The following is a 22,061-nucleotide window of genomic DNA, read 5'->3' as shown; positions in this document are numbered from 1 at the left end:
AGGTCACGATCTCGCGGTCGGCGAGTTCGAGCCCCGCGTCAGGCTCTGGGCTGATGGCTCAGAGCCTGGAGCCTGTTTCCGATTCTGTGTCTCCCTCTCTCTCTGCCCCTCCCCCATTCATGCTCTGTCTCTCTCTGTCCCAAAAATAAATAAACGTTGAAAAAAAAAATTTTTTAAAAAAAGAATAAAAAAAGAAAAAGAAAACCCAAATAAGTTGAAATAATGCATATGTAAGTGCAGAAATTAATGAGGTAGAAGATAAGCCATTCAAAGCAAACACACACCAGTAATCTCTCCTACACTAAAACCAAAACCTGGCACTGTGAAACGATGGATAAAATGTATAAAAAAATGGCAAATATAAATAAGAAAGAAGAGCTGAGGCACAGATATATGCCAAGAATGAAAAAAAAAAACATGATTACAGATTAGAAGCATTTTCATTAATGGTAAGAACAAAAAAGGATGTGCTCCAATACCCCTATCATTCAGCTTTGTTTAGGAGATCCCAGCAAATGCCAGAAGCAGTGAAAGAGAAACAAGTACAGGTAGTGCAAAATACATTAAAGACTGATTGTTGATGATGTGATAGCACATATACACAATCTGAAAGCATCTCCTTAATTAATAATTGGAACTAATATGAGAGTTTAACGAAGTGACCATTTACCAAAAGCTCATATGTGACTCCTGCACTCACTTAAGAGTAATAGCTTATTGTCTTTGCTCTAGTATAGCAATTGCCCTAAAGTGAGTTCTGATTTCAGTGGACAATTTCAACCTTTAATGGCAATCCCATTAGACCCCATTCTGTACTTTAAAACATGTCTGTACTCACTTAGAAATTGAGGGGATTGTCTTGCTGATTGTTTCTTTATACATCCATGCTAGACTATGTTGGAATGGTCATTTTCTCATGTCTAGACATCTAATACTCATTGCAGACGTTTCTCAAGTTTTAATCTGAGTTTTAGAAATGGGGGTTATGGGGCGCCTGGGTGGCTTAGTTGGTTAAGTGTATGACTCTTTGTTTTGGCTCAGGTCATGATCTCATAGTTCGTGGGTTTAACAGTTGCTTTGTTCTCTCTCATGCAGAGCCTACTTGGAATTCTCTCTCTCAAACTCTCTCTCTCTCTCTCTCTCTCTGCCCCTCTCCTGTCTTTGTAACTTAAAAAAAAAAAGAAACTAGGGTTCAAAAAGTGTAGTAGATCATGGCTCTCCACTGTGGTTTTCTGCAGAAGGCTTCCAACTTGATCACTCTAGGAAGGGCCTAGATTTATGTAACCCTGAAGTTGTAAGCACTTTCTCTATGTACATGTGTAGGTATAGTCAAGAGAAAGTTTTTTTTTTAAATTTTGTTTAATGTTTATTAGTTTTTGAGAGACAGAGAGAGACAGAGTGTGAATGGGGGAGGGGCAGAGAGAGAGACACACATACACACCTAGTATCCGAAAAAGACTCTAGGCTCCAAGCTGTCAGCACAGAACCCAATGTGGGGCTCGAACTCACGAACTGTGAGATCATGACCTGAGGTGAAGTCGGACGCTTAACCAACTGAGCCACCCAGGGGCCCCTACTTAAGAGAAAGTTTTAAAGCATTTTGGTGGAAAGTGCAGATTTCAGTTTGGATCTTAGATCAAGTTGGCATGAGGCTGCACAGAAATCATGGATGCCATGATAATACCTGTTATCTAAATGAGACAGTCACCTCCTTTGTTTCCAGTGGAGTGACATTTTGCTCCACATCATTTCTTATGTACTTCCAAGCTGTATTTGAATTATGAATACAATGGCGTTAATGTGATAGCCAAGGAAAATTTCTTTAGTTACAGTTTTATTCAAAAACTTAACTCCTTGAAAAAATTGTATTTCCCTAGGAAATTCATTTTCCTGCTTTCTGAGAAAATGAAATTCAGTTGTCTTCTCTTTGAAAACTACAAAATTCCATCCCCAAGAGTCTAAAATGATGGCCTTACTTCATATTTTATAGGACAGAGAGTCAAAGCAATAACAGTAGTCTCCCCCACCCCTTCCTGCCTCCAAACCTGTCAGTTTTTTTGACTGAATTCTTACCGTATGGTCTGATCCTAGGAAGAGGCATTCCTCCACTTGTTTCTGAATCAGATCTCCTCCAGGACTTGAATCCTGGAGTTTCTCACAATTTCCCTCATCATTCATTTCTTTCTCATGTTTTATTGTCAGTATAATTTTTTCTAATATCCCTCATCATAAAAACAAAATATAGCAATGATGTCTTAAATATACATCTTATTCCAGCTATCACTCTATTGTCCTTTTCCTCTTCATAGCAAAACTTCTGGAAAGACTTGCCTACACTCACTCTTACTTGCTCTCCTCCTGTATACCCTTCAACCAATGCAAATCTTGCTTCTACTCCATCTCTGTCCTAAAGACGTCCATCGAATTTTCCTTACTACAGAGGTAAATTTCCTATTATATTATCACTGGTGTGAAGAAAGCAGCTATTCATGGATAATTTATGCAGTTCCTAAATACTAAGTACTTTATAGTTTGGTAAAATGTCTCTCTTTAAGAAAATTTCCTTTTTTTGAGAATTTGCTAAATGTTGTCCTTTAAAATTTCATCTTTATTTCAATTTACACTTTTTATTGCACTTTTATTAGCAGCAACTTACCAGAAGCACATCATCAAACAAAATAGTCAGAGAAATGATGAAAGAAAGAACATTTTCAAAAGGTCACAAGTAATGAAAGTTACTCGGCATGAATCACAAGACAAGCAGAGGGAACTGAATTATTTCTACTGATAAGATAAACATTACCACAGTTCAATGGCTATTAAAGTTAGAGAATTGTCCGTGGATTTTTTGACATTTAATTTTTTAAATTATTTTGAAATAATTCAAGATTTATAGAAAAAAAGTTTCAACGTTAATACAGGGAGTGTCCACACACTCCTCACTCAGTTTCCCCTAATGTTAATATCTTATATTACCTTGGTATATTTGTTTAAACTCAGAAACCAACATTGGTTTGTGACTATTAAGTAAACTGCAGACTTTATTCAGATTTTCCCACTTTGTCCACTAGTGTCCTTTTTCTGTTACTGGATCCTGTCTAGGATACCACGGTACATTTAGTCACAAAGTCTCCTTTGACTCCTCTGCTTTCTCAGCCATTTCTTGTTTCCCATGACCTTGAAATTTATGAAAAGTACTGGGTAAGTATTTTGTAGAATATTCCTTGATTTGGGGTTGTCTGATATCTTCCTCGTGGCTAGACCAAGGTTATGGGTTTTGGGGAAGAACAATCATGGATATGAATGCTCTTCTTGTATCATATTTGAGGTACATGATATTAATGCAACTTTATCACTGGTAATATTACTCACCATCACTTGTTTAAGTGGTATTTGTAGGATTTATTTACTGTAAAGTTACTCTTTTTTTTCTTTCTATACTCTGTTCTTTTGGACACATGACACTTAACAGCGAGAGGAGAATCAAACTCCATCTCTGTTTATACTATTTGGAATTATTCTGCAGGGACCTTTGTCTCTTATCCTCACTTTATTTATTTTTTTATATCAAGATAGACTCATGAATATTTGTCTAATGCTTTAGGTCATAATGTAATACCATATTATTATTATTTTTTTAATCAAATTGTTCTAGATTTGGCCATGGGGAACTCAGTTATTTCATGTGCCACTTTGATATATCCTCATCCCACCTCCTTGCTTTCCAGAACTACAAGATGCTCCAGGGTTATCTTGTATACTTTCTGCCCTAGAATTGGAATCAGATATTTCTCCAAGGATCCCTTGTTCTGTACATTGGAAGATGGTATTATAAATCAAGATCCAGGTGGTAGTGGTGCTCATTACTACAGGGGTATCATGGGTCCCAAGGCCTCTCAGTGAAGAGAGCTATGAAATATTTATCAGTATAATAACCCATATATACACACATTTCTATAATTATTTCAGCATTTATCCATCTTTATATATATTATACTAAACTAATTGTGAATTAACACTGATATCTCCCAACTCTAATTCAGAACCACAGAGTTCATCTGGCCTTCCCTCCCTGCTTATCTATAATTTCCCTCTCTGACAGTAAGAAACCTAGTTCCCACCATCCATTTACTTGCTTATTCAACATGAGATATGTATGTAAGGTTGGTGGAGAATTATTACTTACACTGAATCCTCATGCGAAACAAATTTGCCAACTGGAGTACAGTTTTTCTGTACAGGATTTTTTTAAGAGCGAGAGAGAGTATGAGCAGGGGAGAAAAGTAGGGAAGAGGGGGAGAAAGAGAGAATTAAGCAGGCTCCATGCTTATTATGGAGCCCAACACAGGGCTTGATACCATGACCTTGGGATCATGACCTGAGCCGAAATCAAGTCAGACTTTGAACCGACTGAACCACCCAGGCGCCCCTTATGTATGGTTCCTTTTGTCTTTAGTTTTGATAAAGTTATTTAGCCAGCTTTTTTTCTCCCACCTGCTTCAGTGAAGTTATGTCTTAAATTTTTAATTGAGTTAGATTCATTTGTCATAGTGTGTATTACATTCTGAGATTTCCTGACATCCTGGTAAGGATTAAAGTTTACTCTTTGTGATGTACAATTCTATTAATTTTAACAAATGTGTTGAATCATATGTCTATCACTCCAGTACCATACAGAGTAGTTCCATCACATATATATATTTCCAGGAGAGGAAACTACTAAGAGAAAGCATATGCAAAAATAATAATAATAACTTTCCCTGAAAATATTTGGTTCTATATGATGATATTAAAGTACATGTATTCCCATTTGACTAAAAAAAATTTAAAAAAATTACAGGTACCCTTACTTACCAAGAATTTATAATTGTAAGCTTTTTAAAAAATATTTATGAGTGTGACTATCAATTATCATTTATTAGTCTTAAGTGGGTAACACCTAAGACCCGAATGTTTTCTCTTACTTAGAGAGCAATTCACTGTAGAAAAGAAATGTTTCTTTATTTGACTGAAGATCTTATGATTTTATCTCATGGGTCTCAGTCCTTCACAGTGTTGGTCATACCTGTCAGCTGAGGAAGAGACTTTCTAGAATATCTGGGTTGTTATAGCTTTTTTTTTTTTAATGTTTATTTACTTTTGAGACAGAGAGAGACAGAGCATGAATGGGGGAGGGGCAGAGAGAGAGGGAGACACAGAATCGGAAGCAGGCTCCAGTCTCTGAGCCATCAGCCCAGAGCCTGACGCGGGGCTCGAACTCACAAACCGCGAGATAGTGACCCGAGCTGAAGTCGGACGCTCAACTGACTGAGCCACCCAGGCGCCTCTATAGCTTTTTATCAGAATAATAAAAAGAACCAATCATGCAGACTTGGCTATTATTTGACTTTGATTCTAGACAGAGATTCATGAGCAATAACCTTTTCAGCTAATGTCATCATCCTGATCAATGTGTAGCAGAGGCTAGAAGTGCTTACCCTACGCCATTTACTGTTTTTATATTTTGTATTTTAGATTTTGTTTTTCTTTGGTTCATCGTTGTTGTTGTTTCATTAGTTCTCCTCAGTGTCCTACAATTTAATTTCAGGGGTTTGAGTTGCTAACATGGCTGCGATATAGCTGGCAGAAGTCCAAAGTGAGACTATGGACACCTATATAGATGAAAGGATGTTCTGATTCTCCATAGAACACAGCTTGAGATTAGTATACTAAGCTCCTTGTGAACCTGGTCTGTCATACATCCATCTCCGAACTTTCACCATCCAGTAGAGAAATCCATAAGGCTCTGAAAACTACATATAAAAATCTAAACCTATCACCCTACTGTTGAAGAGACTGAAGTCAAAGAAAATTAAGATAGTGAAGTTCATAGAAGTTGATCACAGGATGGCTAAGATCCAGTCTACTGTAACTTTATTGCATTTTGCTTTTGGCGCAGGACATCGTGGAGTGAGACGTGCTGAAATTTGCTGTTGGACTAACAGAATTCACCCCAAATTTTTTGACCTGCCATTTAGCAATTAGGCTCCATTATATATTTTTTTCATGTCTATTCTTTTCCACATCTGTCTTTTTAAGGAATGTATGCCAGGAGACTTCTTTTTAAGAGTATAGTTTGGCATCTGTCACAACTTTATGTGGTTAAATTCTGTGCATAATTAGGAGACAATTATAATACTTCATAAAGGCCATGAGGGCTTACATAGAACTGTCCTATAGAAATTCCATATTGGAATGAAAATAATTGGTGTTGAAAATTTAAATTTAAAGGTGCAGTTTTGCCTGCTTATTTGATAGAATTGTTAGCTTTGCCTGCCACCTCATGGAAGACTGGTAGTGATATTATATTGCTCTCTTCTATACATCAATAGGACCAGGATTTGCATAAATTAAAAGTATATCAATTACTTCTCTTTTCTAGGACTTACTTTACCTGCTTGGTTTTCACCTATAATCATAACTTTATTTTTAAAATAAATTATTTGAGTCCCTATTATCTATCTATGTATCTATCATCTATCTTACTCAAATCCAACCTCTTTAGAGGACTTCCTCCAAATGGCAAATTGTTTAAGTAATCTGGAGACTTACTCAAGTCCAAAGCAGGTGGGGGTGGATGCGCCCATCACAATTCCAAAAGAGAAACAGAAACACTGGGGGTAGGGGGGAGAGTGATACACAAGTTAACACGTGACTTATATAATAGAGACCTCATAGTGTGTAATTGTGGGAGCTGGTTAAGTAGCCTTCATAACGTTTTTGTCTGGTTCAGGTGATGGAGCCTAAAGTCAGTACAGCATTCTGGAAGAAGAGATGGATGTGAAGTGGAGGGAAGCAAGGATAGACTGGAATCCAAGCGGAGTAGCTGGAACTCACAAGGACAGACTGGAACCCGTGTATTGATCCTTCACTGTCTCCAAACCTCCAACTTGGATGAGTGAGTGCCCTGCAGAAGTGGGCACTCTTTATTGTGGAACTGATGAAGCTAAAGGAAGATACAAGGCAGGCTGGTATAGCTGTGGGCCCTGCAGCTGCCTCATGGTAAGGTAAGCCAGCAGATCAGTGACAATGTGCCCCTACCTCTACTTTCTGAGCATAAAAAAATATATAACTACTACTTTACCTTTGCCTTCCAAATCTCTCTTCAAATGTCTCATGTAGCACAAAAATCTCCGAATGATGCAGGGAACTCTGAAGAAAGTTTCAGTTCCCAGTACCAGGCTCCCCTGCACCCATCTCCCGCCACCCTGCACCCCCCCACACCAGTACTCCCTTCCCACACCCCCCTCCCCGCACTGCCTCACCACTCCCACCCACAGAACTGCTTCCAACAGGAAGTGGAAAAAAAAAAAAAAAACCCTGGATAATTAATCTGCTCTTGCCATTGTTCTCACTGCCACTCAAGGTCACTAGAAATTCCAAGTGTTTTTCAATATTTTGTTGATGTTGTTGCTAGTATTAATCCTACCCAATTGTGCAGGGTTTGCCCCAAATATATAAACTAGTTTATAATTTTGTTTCTTTATATCCTGTTTTAAACCACAGTGCTTAGTTCAGACTCATTAGGTTCTTTGAGGACTTTTAAGGTTCTTTCCTTACAGCAGAGCTTGGTAGGGGCTGCCCCAGCTTCCCAGATCCCAAGGCAGTTGTTCCTGACTTTGAATCTCAGTGAACAGGAATTTTGGCCAAGTTACTTTCCATTCCAAAGTCTAATTTCATTATGTAAATGTCTCAACCTATTCTCAAGGGTCCAGAGATAATATCCACTTTAAGGAGTATTATCAAAGGAAAGAAGGAGTGTTGGGGGTAACTTACACAAATTACTGGTGTAAAACAAAAATGAATATTATTATTGAACAGTAACTGAACATCCAGCACCCAAAATTTACATTAAATAAGGCTTAAAACAAAATATTTTTAAAAGCAATGTAACCTCGTACAAGCAGGTGAAGAGAATTTTTAGCAATTCATGGATGTCTAATGGGATTTTTCTTCCAATGGTATCAAACAGTTTATATCTGTAAGGATAAACTCTTTTTTGCAACATTAAGTTGCTCTTAAAGTCAGTTCAAATATATATTCTCAAATATTAGGAATCCTTATATTTCTGGCTGGTATCTTACAGATGGTTGCCCCAAGAGGATTTCCTGGAAGGCAATCCTGTGGGAGTTCTCAGCCCTGTAACTTCAAGAGAATTGAGAGTGCAGAGTAAACAATGCCATGTGATTAAGTTTAATTTTTACCAACCTTGTCTGCTCAAATTAATCAATATTAACATAGGGATTCAGAAAATGTTAATAACCCCAAATGTTTATTCCAGAAGCATGAATTATCTTGTTAGGAATTTACCTGTGCACGTTTTCTCCCCTTGTCCTTTTCTGTGACAGAGTCTGTGTGTGTGTATGCATGGGTGTTTGTGTATGGCCAAGTGTCTGCATTCAAGGAACAAGACCATGGTTTGCTTTATTTTACTTTACTTCCAAAGAATAAACACATTTCTGAAATTTTCAATTCAACTGAAGAAATTAACCTTAAACTGCTAAATATGAAAAAAAAGGTGATAGTTTTCAGAATGTCAGAAATAAGAGGATAGATTCAATAAAGCTATTCATTATTTTTAACTAGAAATAAGAAAGATTCAATAAAGCTATTAATTATTTTTAACCATTATTAGGAACCTTTAGAAGTCAGTTATAAGAGATTAGCCATAAGAAAACATAGGAAAAGAGGCAAAAAAAAACTTACATATTTTCTTATGCAGAGATATAATGGGTAAAGAGGGAGGAGTAAAGAAACCAAGTGAGAGGAAAGGAATGGAGGAGGAAGAATGTAAACAGATAGAAGAGAAAGTTTTTATTATGGAAAATAGAAGACAAGAGGAAAATTTATTAGTTGAACTCAATTTTAAACTTAAGGTCTAGCCTACGGAGACATTATCTAGCTGGAGCAGGCATGAGGCCTTCAGGACGGCAGGCACTGCACATGGTCTTGGTTCTCTTCCTCCTCAGATGAATTGGAGCTACTGGAAGACATATCCGACTCTGCATCCATGACTTCAGCTCCAGGAGCTCCCCAGTGCTGGTGAAGACCTCTCTGTGTCAGGTGACGCATCAGGAACCAAAGCATGTGGCTATCAAACAGGTCAGTGTGGTGCAGGCGATCTTCGTCTCGTTCTTGCTTGTTCCTCTTCATTGTATACTTTAAGCCAACCAGGTCATTGGTAGCTTTAGCTGTGGGTGCCCAGATCTTGGCATCATGATCTAGGCCACTGGTCGCCATCACAGGTAGGTAAGGATGGGGCTGAAGACAGTTTATGGTGCCTCCCCTGTCCCCTTCCATGAACTGAACAATCTGGCAGGATGATTTCTCCCAGAGGAAGATGTGGCCGCAATCACTGCCGCTCACCACAAACTCACTTCTGGGGCCATAGAAATTGACACCTTTGATTGTGGCATTATTTCTGTGCCCCTTGTATCTCTTAACGTACTGGGCTCCGTCTCCTTCCAAGGAGTTGAAGAGATAAATATCTTCATCATTATAACTGGCCAGGAGCTCTGTGCCATCGTGGCTGTACACCAGGCAGGTGATGCTTACTTTGCAATCACAGCTGACTAGGTGATGAGGACAGAATTTCTTGAGTACTCCATTGTTCTCGTTGTTGTCAATTTTCCTCTGGTCATAAATTCTTACAAACTGATCTCTTCCACCCACTGCAAACTGGTAAGTATTGGCAGGATTCACGTATATTGTATACAGCCCCACTCTCTTCTCCCTCTCCTTGGTTACCACCACTCTGGAAGCCGGGCGGTCTTGTCTGAGGTCAATGGCAAAAACAACTGCGTCTTCGCCTGAACTGAGGAACTCAAAAGGGGAGTCTGGCACCAGGGCCAACTTGTGGGAGGCTCCCCTGTGCTGGGCCACACGCTTAGTATTCTTGCAGTGTGGTATGGCAGATAGCTCCGCTATGCGTATCTGCCCATCACGGCCACACGTGGCCAGGGTGGAATCACCACAATTGGGTAGGAACTTGGCTTGAAAGACATTATTTTTGTGGCCACTCGCAAACCCGAGCACTGGCTGCTCACGCACCCAATCCCACACTATCACTCTCAGATCATCGCTGCTACTGGCCAGCCAGGTGCCACGCTGGTTAAAGTGCACCGTATTGACACAACCATTATGGCCTTGAAGCTGAGAGAACAGGTGGAAACGCTGCACAAAGGCCCTTGCCCCACAGGCCTCATATACAAAGCGGGCACTGGAACCCAGCTGCCGCTGGCGGAGAGCAGAAAGGGCTTGCCAGCGAGGGCGGGGCAAGGCAGAGGTTTCGGAGGACACCCAGTCCTCCAGGGCCTGATCCTCAGCGGATAAACACCGATCAGGGTGAGCTTCAGGGCACAGTACCTGGGGCCGTTCTCCCGCCGCTTCTTCCTCTCCCTGGTCCTCGTGTTCGTCCTCTCCTAGCGAACCCTCTTCTGGGTCCGACTCGAGTAGGTTTTCCTCACAGATGAAGAATCGGTCGGAATCTACCGTGCTTTCCAAGTTGATATCTTCACTTGAACTTTCTGCACCAGTGCCTTGACTTTCTGGGCTGGGGACGCCACCATCTCCGATCACATTCAAGCTCAGCGCAGGGTCGGAAAATGTCTCCCCGCTGGCGTCTACCTCAGACCGCTCCTCAGGGCTATTGAGCAGGCCTCTCTCTGAGTCTTGCAGGCCATCTGTGCAGCCCCCGTTATCAGACATCTTGAAAGATGATGACTGCAGCCGGTCTGGAGAGGTTAAAAGTCCCAAAAGTCCGAGGAAGAGAGCAGGGCTGCTTCGGCCGGCCGGGCCAAAGTCTCGAGGCCTCGGGCGGAGATGCCAACGCCAGCACCGCCGCAGGCCAAAGTGGGAGGGGGGCGATTATCCGGCTGAAGCCTTTGGAAGTATGGGAGCTGACGAGGTTCAGAAGACACTTCATACTGTCTAATATCGCGGTATCTCAGGACTGCTCAGCCTTTTCCGGACCTTCAGCCCCAACCCCACAGCTGTCTCGCCCAGTACGTTCTGTTCTTTTGAAGACGGAAACATGTTGCACTTTGAAAAACATTCTTAGAGAATTATCAGCAAAAATGATAAACCTTAGGCAGAACAGTTACTCTAAGACTCTCAGTGCTTTGCTTGAAGAGAACGTACAGTATGAAATGAAGAAATAGGCAAACACAGTCAAAGATTGCCAAGGTCCACACGGCTGGTCAGTTTATGACGTACACAAAATATCTCCAGCAAATCAAACAGCTTTACGGAAAACTTGACAGCTCTAATTGGTAGAAATGGCATAAATAAAATAAACATTTCCTAGTTGATTGCATTTTAGAGTTAAAAATACTTTTTAGTATGGGTAGATCCCAAATACCGCATTGGACATACATCTACCAAAAGATACTCATTGTTTTTTTATCTGAAATGCAAATTTAACTGTGTCCTGTATTTTTATTTGTCACATCTGGCAGACTTTCTTAGTGAGAAGAGTAATTTAGTCCAACAATGTAATCAAGGCCGAAATCAACTGGTCAATCTAAAGTAGACATTGAAATGAGTAACGGCTTCTCCACTGTGAGACAGAAGCACAATTTTTTTCTTTTTTCACCAGAGACTATATATTTATTTTGAGTTAATTCGATCTAGGATAGTTAAGGAATATCAACACAATTTAATGAAAGAAAAAAATTGTTTTGTGATGTCAGAACTATCGAAATATTTTAAACATCTCCTCAAATATTTCAGAGACTTCTTAGGGGGCTTTTAGGAAAAGAAAACAGCTCCTCAGAGACAGTTAATTGGCAAGGCCGTGTTAAGTTCGGAGCCTCTCCAAGTGAATTATCTAAGGTAATGTCAGTAAATTTTCAAAGGACTACAGTAAACTGCTGACTAAGAATGCCGGAATGAGGAAAACAAGATTTCCCTCAGAGTAATTGCAAGATCAATGCAAAATTGATTAAACATAGAAGTATAAAGTCTCCTAAAGAAAGAGAATGGTTCCAAGGTGGTAGTAATGGAAAGACACGTAAAAGAATATTCAGAGCAGTTTGTAAAGAGTAGCACAACAACCAGGAAACCACCCAAAAGCCCATCAAGAGAAACATGCATAAATAAATAGGCATATATTCCTATTAATGGTATAATGTACAAAGGTGAAGATTAATGAACAAATACATCATCATGGATGAATCTTAGAATGATGAGTGGAAACACAAGTGAAAGAATAGTCAATAATTTCATTTTTGTGCAGATCTTTATAGTTTTCCTATTAATTAAACTATTTTAAAAGGCAAGAAAATAATTGACTCAAACTTCAGGATAAATATTACCTTTACAGGAGAGGAAGAAGTTAAAATCTGGTAGAGAGGGAACTTCAAAAATTCTTGGTAATATTTATGGCTTGTTGTTATTCCTTTTATTACTTATTGTCTGGCATATACATTTATATATCCTTTTCTAAGTTTGATGTATTGCATAGGAGGTTTTTGTTGTTTTTTTTTTTAAGAGATAATGTTCATTAAGAAGGTCTCTTGCCTGACCATGGGGCACAAAAACAGGAAAACTAGAGCATCAAACCCTAGTAATCCGATCCTGGCATTATCCATGGGAGGAATCTTTATTAATTGGTCTAGGAAATGTCTTTGTCCCATTACAAGGAACAGTTCAAGTGTTAGAGGTCGAATCAGGTTGTTTTAGCCTGATGCTATTGTATTAATCTGACTTTTTTTTCTACATGCTCATTAAGCAAACTTTGACTATGAATTGGCTTTCCATTTAAGCTTTCTTTTAAGTTTGCTTTTTTTTTTTTTTAATTTTTTTTTTCAACGTTTATTTATTTTTGGGACAGAGAGAGACAGAGCATGAACGGGGGAGGGGCAGAGAGAGAGGGAGACACAGAATCGGAAACAGGCTCCAGGCTCCGAGCCATCAGCCCAGAGCCTGACGCGGGGCTCGAACTCCGGGACCGCGAGATCGTGACCTGGCTGAAGTCGGACGCTTAACCGACTGCGCCACCCAGGCGCCCCATAAGTTTGCTTTTAATTTAATTAATCCATTTAGTTTATTTTCACTCCCATTGATTCACCAAAAATCTATTAGAACTTCTATGCACAATGTAATGTTCTGGGTCCTGTTATTACAAGGGCTGAATAAAAAGGGGTAATCCCTTCACTCATGGAGTGTGTAATATAGTGGGAAAAAAGGACAATAGACAAGTCAATACATACATACATCATATGAGGCCGTGATGAATATTATGGACAGACATAAAGTTGTGTAAGTAGATATAGACTGCAAGTTGTTATTTTAGTTAGTGTGTTCAAGGAAAGTCTTTTTTTTTTTTTTAATGGGATGACATTTAAGTAGAAGGCTGGATGAAAAGAGAAATGGAGCATGCAAATATCTAAGATAATAACGTTCTCTGTAGAATGATATCGAGTACAAATGCTTTAAGATAGTAGTACAAAAATAAATAAAGTAGCAAAATATGAATGCTCACGGAACCTCAAGGAGGCCACTGTGACTGAAACAATATAAGTAAGTAAGCATTAGGGACAGTGTCAGCAATGGGACAAAAAGAAGCAAAGGCCAACTGAACAGAGCTTTGTTGTTTGTCATAAGGAATTTTAATATTTATTTTATTCTGTGTGTGTACTGGAAACTGTTTAGAAGCTCATGAGCAGGGTAATGGCATTATCTTACTTACTTTTTAAAGATGGTACTGGTTGCTGTCAAAATACAATGGTGTGGGAAGAGAGAGCAGAAGTACCCAACTGTTGCTGTAATGCAGGTGAGAAATTAAGGTGGCTTAAACCAGGGTGTGGATAGTGTAGGTGGTGAAAATTGGTTAGCTTTGGAATATACTTTGAAAATGGAAATTACAGCATTTATTGATGAGTTGAATGTGCACATGAGGTAGAGTAATCAGGCTACTGGCAAGAAACACATATCATTTGGACAATCTGAAGCAGTTCAATAAGCGGGATTTTTACAAAAGTGAGAGAAGGCTGTAGGGAAATCATAAGGGAAAGATCAGGACCTCAGGATTATTGTGAACAGGGAGATATTTTCCTGTAAGGCCTAAAGGTAGGGAGGAGAAAGAGCAGTTATCAAAAACCTGAGACAGAAAGGGCAGTGTGGAAAGTGTGACCTGATGGGAGCTGTCATTAGTAATCCCTCAGTGAACCCATAAGGAGGGAGCCAGGGAAACAAATTCTGCAGATTTATTCTCCTCCTACTCTCCTGCTTGTATTTCCTACCGAGTCTTATGGAGAAGGTAGGACTTTGTCTCCTGTAGCTTTACTGAATTTATTAGTTTTAACAGTGTATGTGTGCATGTGTGTCTGTGAGTGTGTGTGTGTGTGTGTGTGTGTGTGCGTGTGAGTGTGTGTGAGAGAGAGAGAGAGAGGGAGAGGGAGAGGGGGGAGGGAGAGTGTGTACATGTGGAGTCTTTAGAATTTTCCATTTATTAAATCATATCATCTACAAACAGATAATTTTACTTTTTTCTATCCAATTTTGATGCCTTTTATTTATTTTTTTCCTGCCTAATTTCTCTAAGAGGTCCAGTCCTATGTAGAATACAAGTATCTAAAGCATGCATCCTTGCCTTTTTCCTCATCTTAGAGGAAAATCTTCCAAGTTTTCATCATTGAGTATGATGTTAGCTGTGGGCCTTTCATATATGGCCTTTATTATGTTGAGGCCAATTTCTTCTATACCTAGTTTGTTAAAAGTGTTTTTTTCATGAAAGGGTATTGAATTTTATCAAAAAGTTTTTGCATCTATTGTGATGATCATGTGATTTTTATCCTTCATTCTGTTAATGTGATGTATCACATTGATTTGTTGATGTTGAACCATTCTTGCATTCCAGGGATAAATCCCAGATGATCAAGATTTATGTGCTATTGAATTTGGTTTCCTAGTTCTTTGTAGAAGATTTTTGCATCCATCTTCATGCAGAATAGGAATTTTGGCCTACCGTGTTCTTCTACTGTATTTGTCTGGATTTGGTATCGGGGTAACTAACAATGAACTATTTAAAAAGGAAATTAATAAAATAATCCCATTTACATTAGCACCAAAAAGAACAAAATACTTAATAATAAATTTAACCAAGAAAGTAAAGGACTTGTACAATGAAGACTACAAAACATTGGTAAAATAAATTAAAGACACAAATAAATGGAAAGACATCCCATGTCAATAGATTGAAAGATTTAATATTGTTAAAATATCTGTACTACTTAAAGAGATCTATAGATTCAATGAAATCCCTATCAAAATTCCAACAGTCAATTTTTTTCTGAAATGGAAAAGCCAAACCTCAAATTCATATGGAACTGCAATGGGAAGTTCTAGAGATCTGGTGTACAACATTGGATCTACATTTAACAAAGCTGTATAGGGCACTTAAAATTTTGTCAAGAGAGTAGATCTTATATTAGGTGTTCTTACCAAAAAAAAAACCCACATAAATAAAATATTTGTTTAATTAAAACATTTGTTTTGAAAAAGGGGACAAGAACAAATCTGGATGGGCAAATGTAAACTATCCAGTTTCTGGAGGGTTCATAAGAGTCAGCGATAACTCCCAAGTGTTTACTAGGAACAATAAGTGAATGGTGGTTAAATTTAACTGAAATGAGGGCTAGAGATATGGGAATAGATGAATCAAGAGTTTTGTTTTATTTATGACAAATATAAAAATACCCAATAAACATTGAGAAAAAAAATGAGTTGACAATTGGATACAGATGTCTGAAGTTTACAGGAGAGATTATAAATATAGAAACAAAGTTGGAAGTCATTAGCCACTGGGAATAAAGGAAATCACCTAGGGAGTGAGTAAACAGAGAAAAGAGCAAAGATCAGAGGATTGGGCACTGGAATATTTATTTTAGGAAGAAAAAGAGAATCCAACCATATGGAGCCAAAGGCGTGAATAGTTTTGCAGGAGGAAACATGAAAATATGAAGAAAGTGTAGAAACTATTTCACAAGGGAGGGAGTGATCGACTGTGACAGATTAAGATAAGGCCTAAGAAGCAACCATCGGATTTGGTAACAGGGTGGTGACAGTAACTTGTTAGAACTGATTTATAACATTTGTGAGAACAAATGCTTGACCCCAGAAGTCTGGGGAGAGAAAGGAGAGGGAAGAAGTGAAGACAGTGGGTAGCGACAATTCTTAACAGGAGTTTTGTTGCATAGAGGAGAAAAGAACTGGAGTGATAACTCCAAGATGGAGTGGAATCAAGGGAATTTTTTCTAAACCTAACTTATCACAGAATGTTATATGCTAGTAACAGTGACTTAGTAGTAGGGTGAAAACTGCTAATGCAGGGGAGATGGGAGAATTTTCAGGAGGGAGGTCTTGAATCAGAGAGAAGGAGTAGGATTCAATGTACAGGTAGAAGAAATTGTAACAGGAGGAGAGACAAAATATTTAGGACAGAGACAAGTGGGTTGTTAGATTTCGTGGTGGAAGAATGTGCATATGCTCTTCTAATTGCTGCTGTTCTCCCAGCGAATAAGGAAAGAAGGGTGTCAGCTATGAATGAGGAACATTAAAGCTGTGCTGATCTTTAAGGCAGAAGGTGTGCAATAGTCAACTCCAAGAATGGGAGAATGTCCAGCAGAGGAATAAAGAATTGTTCCCTGTAAACAGAGTGGGTTCACCTGTGGTTTTATACCGTAAAGGTAAAATGAGACAGCATAGTTATTTGTTTTTCTCTATTTCAGACAGTCGAGGAGTAGAGTAGGCAGATACTTGGATTCAAACTAAAATTTATGAATTCTTTTGCTAGTTGAGGATAAGGGAAAGTGAGGGGAAGGGCAAGGGAGCTTAGATTCTACATAATGAAATTATTATAATGAACCACAGAATTTATTTAAAAAAAAGGGAAATAAGGACAAGGCAAGGGAAGATAAAGAGGACAAATTTGATATGGTCAGCAGACTGGAAGCCCCAGTGGAGCCAACTTTTGCTGTCATCAGCAAGTGTGTTCAACCAGAGAGGACTAGAGTTCACTTTTGCTTCAGTACCTTATGGCCTGTAAGTATATATGAAGCTTAGGAGGACAGGATGACCCAGAGCACTATAATCTGTGCTATTAAAGCAAAGGCAATTTGATTAAAAGATTAAAGTAACTCACTCTAAGACATGGCTGACTGATAAGCTTAATTTTCCCAGAAGCTATTTCCTAAATCTAAGAGGACTTCCTACTCTAGGAGAAATATTTTTTAGAAGAAACCTTCCAGAGTCATTTGAATACCCCAGGGCATTACTATAACCACTCTTACAGACCAGCAATATGGCAGAATCAATATGATTCTGAAAGTGGAAATCTAAGAGGAGACTTTATCTGATTACCTCAGTGGGTTTGGGGATTCAAGAGACAGTCATTTCTAAAATGCCATATTACCTCCCTCATGTAATGGGTTTGTCTCGTTTTCTATACTCATAGAAATAACGTCCCATCGAGGGACAAACTTGTAAACCAGTGTCATGAAGTGAAGCGCATACTAAGATTAGTAGAAATGTTTCTGTGAAGATTTCATAAGGTATTGGCAAAACTTACATTTGCACGTGCTTCCTAGATTTTACTAATACCTGTTCAAATGATTAGGAAGCCAAGAAACTTCAAGATGCTGTTTGGAATCAAGAGAGAAAAAAAATCCTATATCCTAGAAAAATCTCCATTATAAACAAATAATTAAAATAGCAAAATGTATATTAATGAAATTATTAACTGAGGGTCCTGTGAAAGTAGAGTGACAAGGGAGACTGTTTGGAGGTAGACATAGGGCTTAGATGGGCTCCAGGAAAGATATTTGAGCATAACATTGAAGGAAGAACAACAGAAGAGTACACAGCCACCTAACATGAATTTTCTTCTGAGTCCTGTATTCATGTCCAAGCTCCTCTGCCTCCTCCTCCTTCTGCCTCCGTCACTTTTCTGTGTGGGATGCTGCAAGGTGGGAAGACACGGGAAGCAGTTGAAGATGAACACACGGTCTTTGACGAGGGAGAGGAGACATCATGATAGATTCAGGAAAATGGAAAAGCTTTGGTATGATTGGAGCACCGAGTAAGTGTAAGCAACAGTATGAGGCAAGGCCAGCGTAGAACTTGGAATGCTTTATTGTAGCAGTTAAACTTTTTGCCCTCAGGACCTCTTTGTATTCTTAAAAATTATTGAGAATCCCAAAGCACTTGTATTTATGTGATTTACATCTGATATTTGCCATTCTAGAAATGAAAGTTTAGAAATATTTAAATATCTATTAATTTCTTTATTTAAAACAAGAATAACAAACTCATTACATACTAACATAAATAATATATTTTTATAAAAGATAATTAATTTTTCCCAAGGAAAACAAATTTAATGAGACAATTGGCATTGTTTCACAATATCATGTATTTTTTTTATTGTCTGGCTTAATAAAAAACTTCTGGATTCTCCTTTGTACTTCTTCAAGCAATCTGTTGCAATTTTGCAATATCACAGTGTCTGGAAATCTCAACTGTACATTTGTGAAAGAATGAGGGCAACAAAGGTAAATAACAGTTTGGATTATCATGAACATAATTTTGACCTTTCAGACTTACTAAAAGGGTCTCAGGGACACACACACCCTCAAAAGCGTCCCCAAACACACTTTGAGAACTGCTACTTTCTCATTAAAACTTATGGGGAGCAGGCTGGATTCCATCTAGTAGGTGATGCATAGATACTTAAATAATTTAAGCAAGAATTGGATATGCACTTTATAATCATTAATCTCAGGGTGGGAAAAAAGTTGGACGGAGGCAAGTTTAAATGTTTGGAAACTAATTTGAACAGTCTCTCACATTCTATCTAGAAGACTGTTCGTCCAATATATATAATACCAGTTATAATTTTTTTATGTGTCTAGTTTCCTCTTCTGAAGAGTAAGTTACTTGAAAGGAGGTACAGCTTTTGATTCTTTATAACTACAGCTTTTGGTAGAGTGTGCAAAATAGGTACCCAGTAAAGATTTGTTGAGAATAAATGAAAGAACTAAGTAAATGGTTATCAGTATATTGCAGATAAGTGCTGATCTAGTCTTGAACTTAAAGGCAGTGGAAACACAGATTCAAGAGATGTTCTGAATGCACTGTTGACTGACTGAAATGCTGTTGACCTACTTACTGGACAAGGACTGTGAAAGAAAGAAAAGGAACACCAGGAATTTGGTCATCTACCTTATGTGACCCCGATTCACGGTGGATAGGAGAGATAGAAAGGGGTGAGGTTTGAAGGGGTGATTTCTGGTTTCATTTTGAATATGATAAATTTCAAATGCTTGTGGGATCTGAGCCTCTTCTAGGGCCTTAGGCGGTTTTAAAGTTACATAGTGTCTTTTCTAATTAAGCTGAGATCACAGTATATCCTAATATTTGTTTTCAATGCCTTAATATTTTAGTATTTGTTTTTAATACTTTTGATGTCTTAGTGTTCATTTTTAATGTCTTAGTAGTTTAAATAATTAAACAGAATTCTTGGATTTTTGCTGTCCTAAATGTAAGGCTCTTTTAGTGGATGCCAATTTACTGCCAACCAAGTGCTATTAATTTGGCTGTTGCACAGTGGCTTGTTTTCAAATTCACTACTTCTAAATTCCATCCATAATGTGGGAAGTTGAATTACTTCCACCATTCTGAGGGAATCTGGTGAACCCGCTCTTAATGTGAATGTGTGGTAGAAAGTAGGAGATACAGCTTTTGACTTATTCACAGAAACTGACCAAATCTCCTGTCACATCCTCCCACTTTACAAGCCCCAACCAGAGTTGATGACAAATTCAGAATAATGCTTCTCGGCAAGCATGCATTTTTGCAATTCACAATTCATTAAATAGACATCATGTGATTGAAAATAAAGAAACATTATACAAAGAATGTATTATGACAACTTAAGATGACTTCAGAAGGTAACAAAACAGTCTGGCTCTCTTGCCTTCTTGCCCATGCTTTTGCCTTGATGCTCAGACATAGTGAGTAGCCTTGGGCTTCTTGTCAACATGCAGTAAGCATGCTTGCACAGTGATCAGGGCCTGCCTTCTGTAGAAGTGGTGGCCTTCCTTCTTGTTGGTGTTGGCTTTCACCACTGAATCTGTGTGTTAGTTGGACCCGGCATTATTTTCTATGCACTGTTGGGATACATAGACTCGCTGCAGGGCAGTTCACATCAAGTCTCTGTTTATAAGTTGTTTTTTTTTTTCTTTCTTTTATCATCTCCCTGACTGACTCACTTTCCATTAATATTCAACTTCAAGATTTAGATTTGGGGTGAGTTCGGTGATCCCCACTTTAGCTTCTGACATTAATCATGTTTTTGAGTTCAACTTTTACTGGAGAATGTTGTGCGGGGTTGGGGAAAACAGGGGTTATAAAGTACTTGAAAAATGAAAGAATCCACTTGATGGGAAAAAAGGTGAGTGGTAGTATTTGGTTGCTTTGATTCAGTTTAAAAAATGCAAATGAGAGGGCACATGATTTCTATGGCCAATTTTAGTCAAATACAAGCTGAAGCTGTGAAGCATTATAGCTGATTTTCTTATATGGCTTCTAAATAAACCCTAAAGTCAGTTTAAAAAATGAGACTACAAATGTAGCGTGATATCCTATTCTTTGGAACAAATGCATCACTCTCCACAGTGACTACTTTTATTTATTTTAAAAAAATTTTTTTTAACGTTTTATTTATTTTTGAGACCGGGAGAGACAGAGCATGAACAGGGGAGAGTCAGACAGAGAGACACACAGAATCTGAAACAGGCTCCAGGCTCTGAGCTGTCAGCACAGAGCCCGACGTGGGGCTCGAACTCACGGACCGAGAGATCATGACCTGAGCCGAAGTCGGCCGCTTAACCGACTGAGCCACCCAGGCGCCCCTACCGTGACTACTTTTAAAGATAGGGCTCATTTGGAACAGGAAAGATTTAGTGAGTTTGTTTAAAAAAATAAATAGTACATATTGTCATTCATTTTAGTTACACCACTTACATTCCAAAGGGAAGTCACTCAAATAGCATGTGTTCATTACGGCTCACCAAGCGAGCTGTAAAGACAGTTATAATCAAAGAGGTTCAGAATAGATGGGTCCCAAAATGTGTGGGCAGTTAGGGAAACAACTTAAAAGTGTGAAAAAAAAAAGAGACAAAACAACTGGCAAGAGGAAGGGGAAGAGTCCTCTTGGCAAAGGTTAAAAAGTTTCAGGATTGAAAATACACAAAGCTTGTTGTTTCGTTTAAAACATGAACAGACACATTTTCATCAGGCTGATGATTTATGTATAAGGGCAGTAATAAAAAGCATTTGAAGATGAGATTGTCCAAGGTTTGTTAAATAATCTTGAAGCTGTGGGGACACAATGCACGGCTGTTATTTGACACAAATGTTTTAAGCACATGACCATGGAACATGATTGTTCCAAGTGATGAGTTCCCTCTTCATATGAACAGGGGAATTGTGGTAGGCAGAATAATACCCCTCCCCACCAACCTGTGAATATATTAGCTTACATGGCAAAAAGGAACTTGCAGATGCGATTAAGTTCAGGATCTTGAGATGGGGAGATTGTCCTGAATTATCCAGATAGGCCCAATGTAATCATAGGATCCTTATAATAAAAGACAGGCAGGAGAGTCCGAGTCAGAGAAAAAGATGTGATGATGGAAACACAGGTTGGAGCAGTGCTGGGCCTTGAGGCAAGGGATGTAGTCGGCCTCTAGAAGCTAGAAACGGACAAGAAATATACTCTCTCCTAGGGCCTCCAGAAAGAATGCAGCCCTGCCTACCCACTTAAGGCTTTTAACTTGCAGAACTATAAGATAATAAATTTGTGTTGTTTTAAGCCCCTGAATTTGTGGTCATTTATTACAGCAGTGTTAGAAAAGTAATATGGGGACGCATGTGTATATTAAGCTAAGCAAGGTGCTTCACAGCACCTTTAAAATATTTCTGAGCCAAGGTGAAGTTAAGACTATGCAATAATGTGTGCT

General features: G+C 38.6%; 1 protein-coding gene across 1 annotated transcript; it reads right to left on the bottom strand.

Annotated features, from left to right (window-relative positions):
- Positions 1 to 8,290: 8,290 nt before the first annotated feature.
- LOC122477482 (DDB1- and CUL4-associated factor 8-like) lies at positions 8,291 to 10,932 on the bottom strand. Its single transcript, XM_043570482.1, has one exon. It carries the CDS (start codon positions 10,744 to 10,746, stop codon positions 8,962 to 8,964), a length of 1,785 nt encoding a protein of 594 aa, XP_043426417.1. The 5' UTR covers positions 10,747 to 10,932; the 3' UTR covers positions 8,291 to 8,961.
- Between the last annotated feature and the right edge of the window lie 11,129 nt (positions 10,933 to 22,061).

Source organism: Prionailurus bengalensis, chromosome X (genome assembly GCF_016509475.1).
Source record: "Prionailurus bengalensis isolate Pbe53 chromosome X, Fcat_Pben_1.1_paternal_pri, whole genome shotgun sequence".
Lineage (NCBI taxonomy): Eukaryota > Metazoa > Chordata > Mammalia > Carnivora > Felidae > Prionailurus > Prionailurus bengalensis.
This window is presented reverse-complemented; position numbering and strand designations above follow the sequence as displayed.

What these genes read in the sequence shown, in the direction of transcription:
- LOC122477482 (XM_043570482.1), bottom strand. Translation starts at nt 10,746, where the DNA reads ATGTCTGATAACGGGGGCTGCACAGATGGCCTGCAAGACTCAGAGAGA.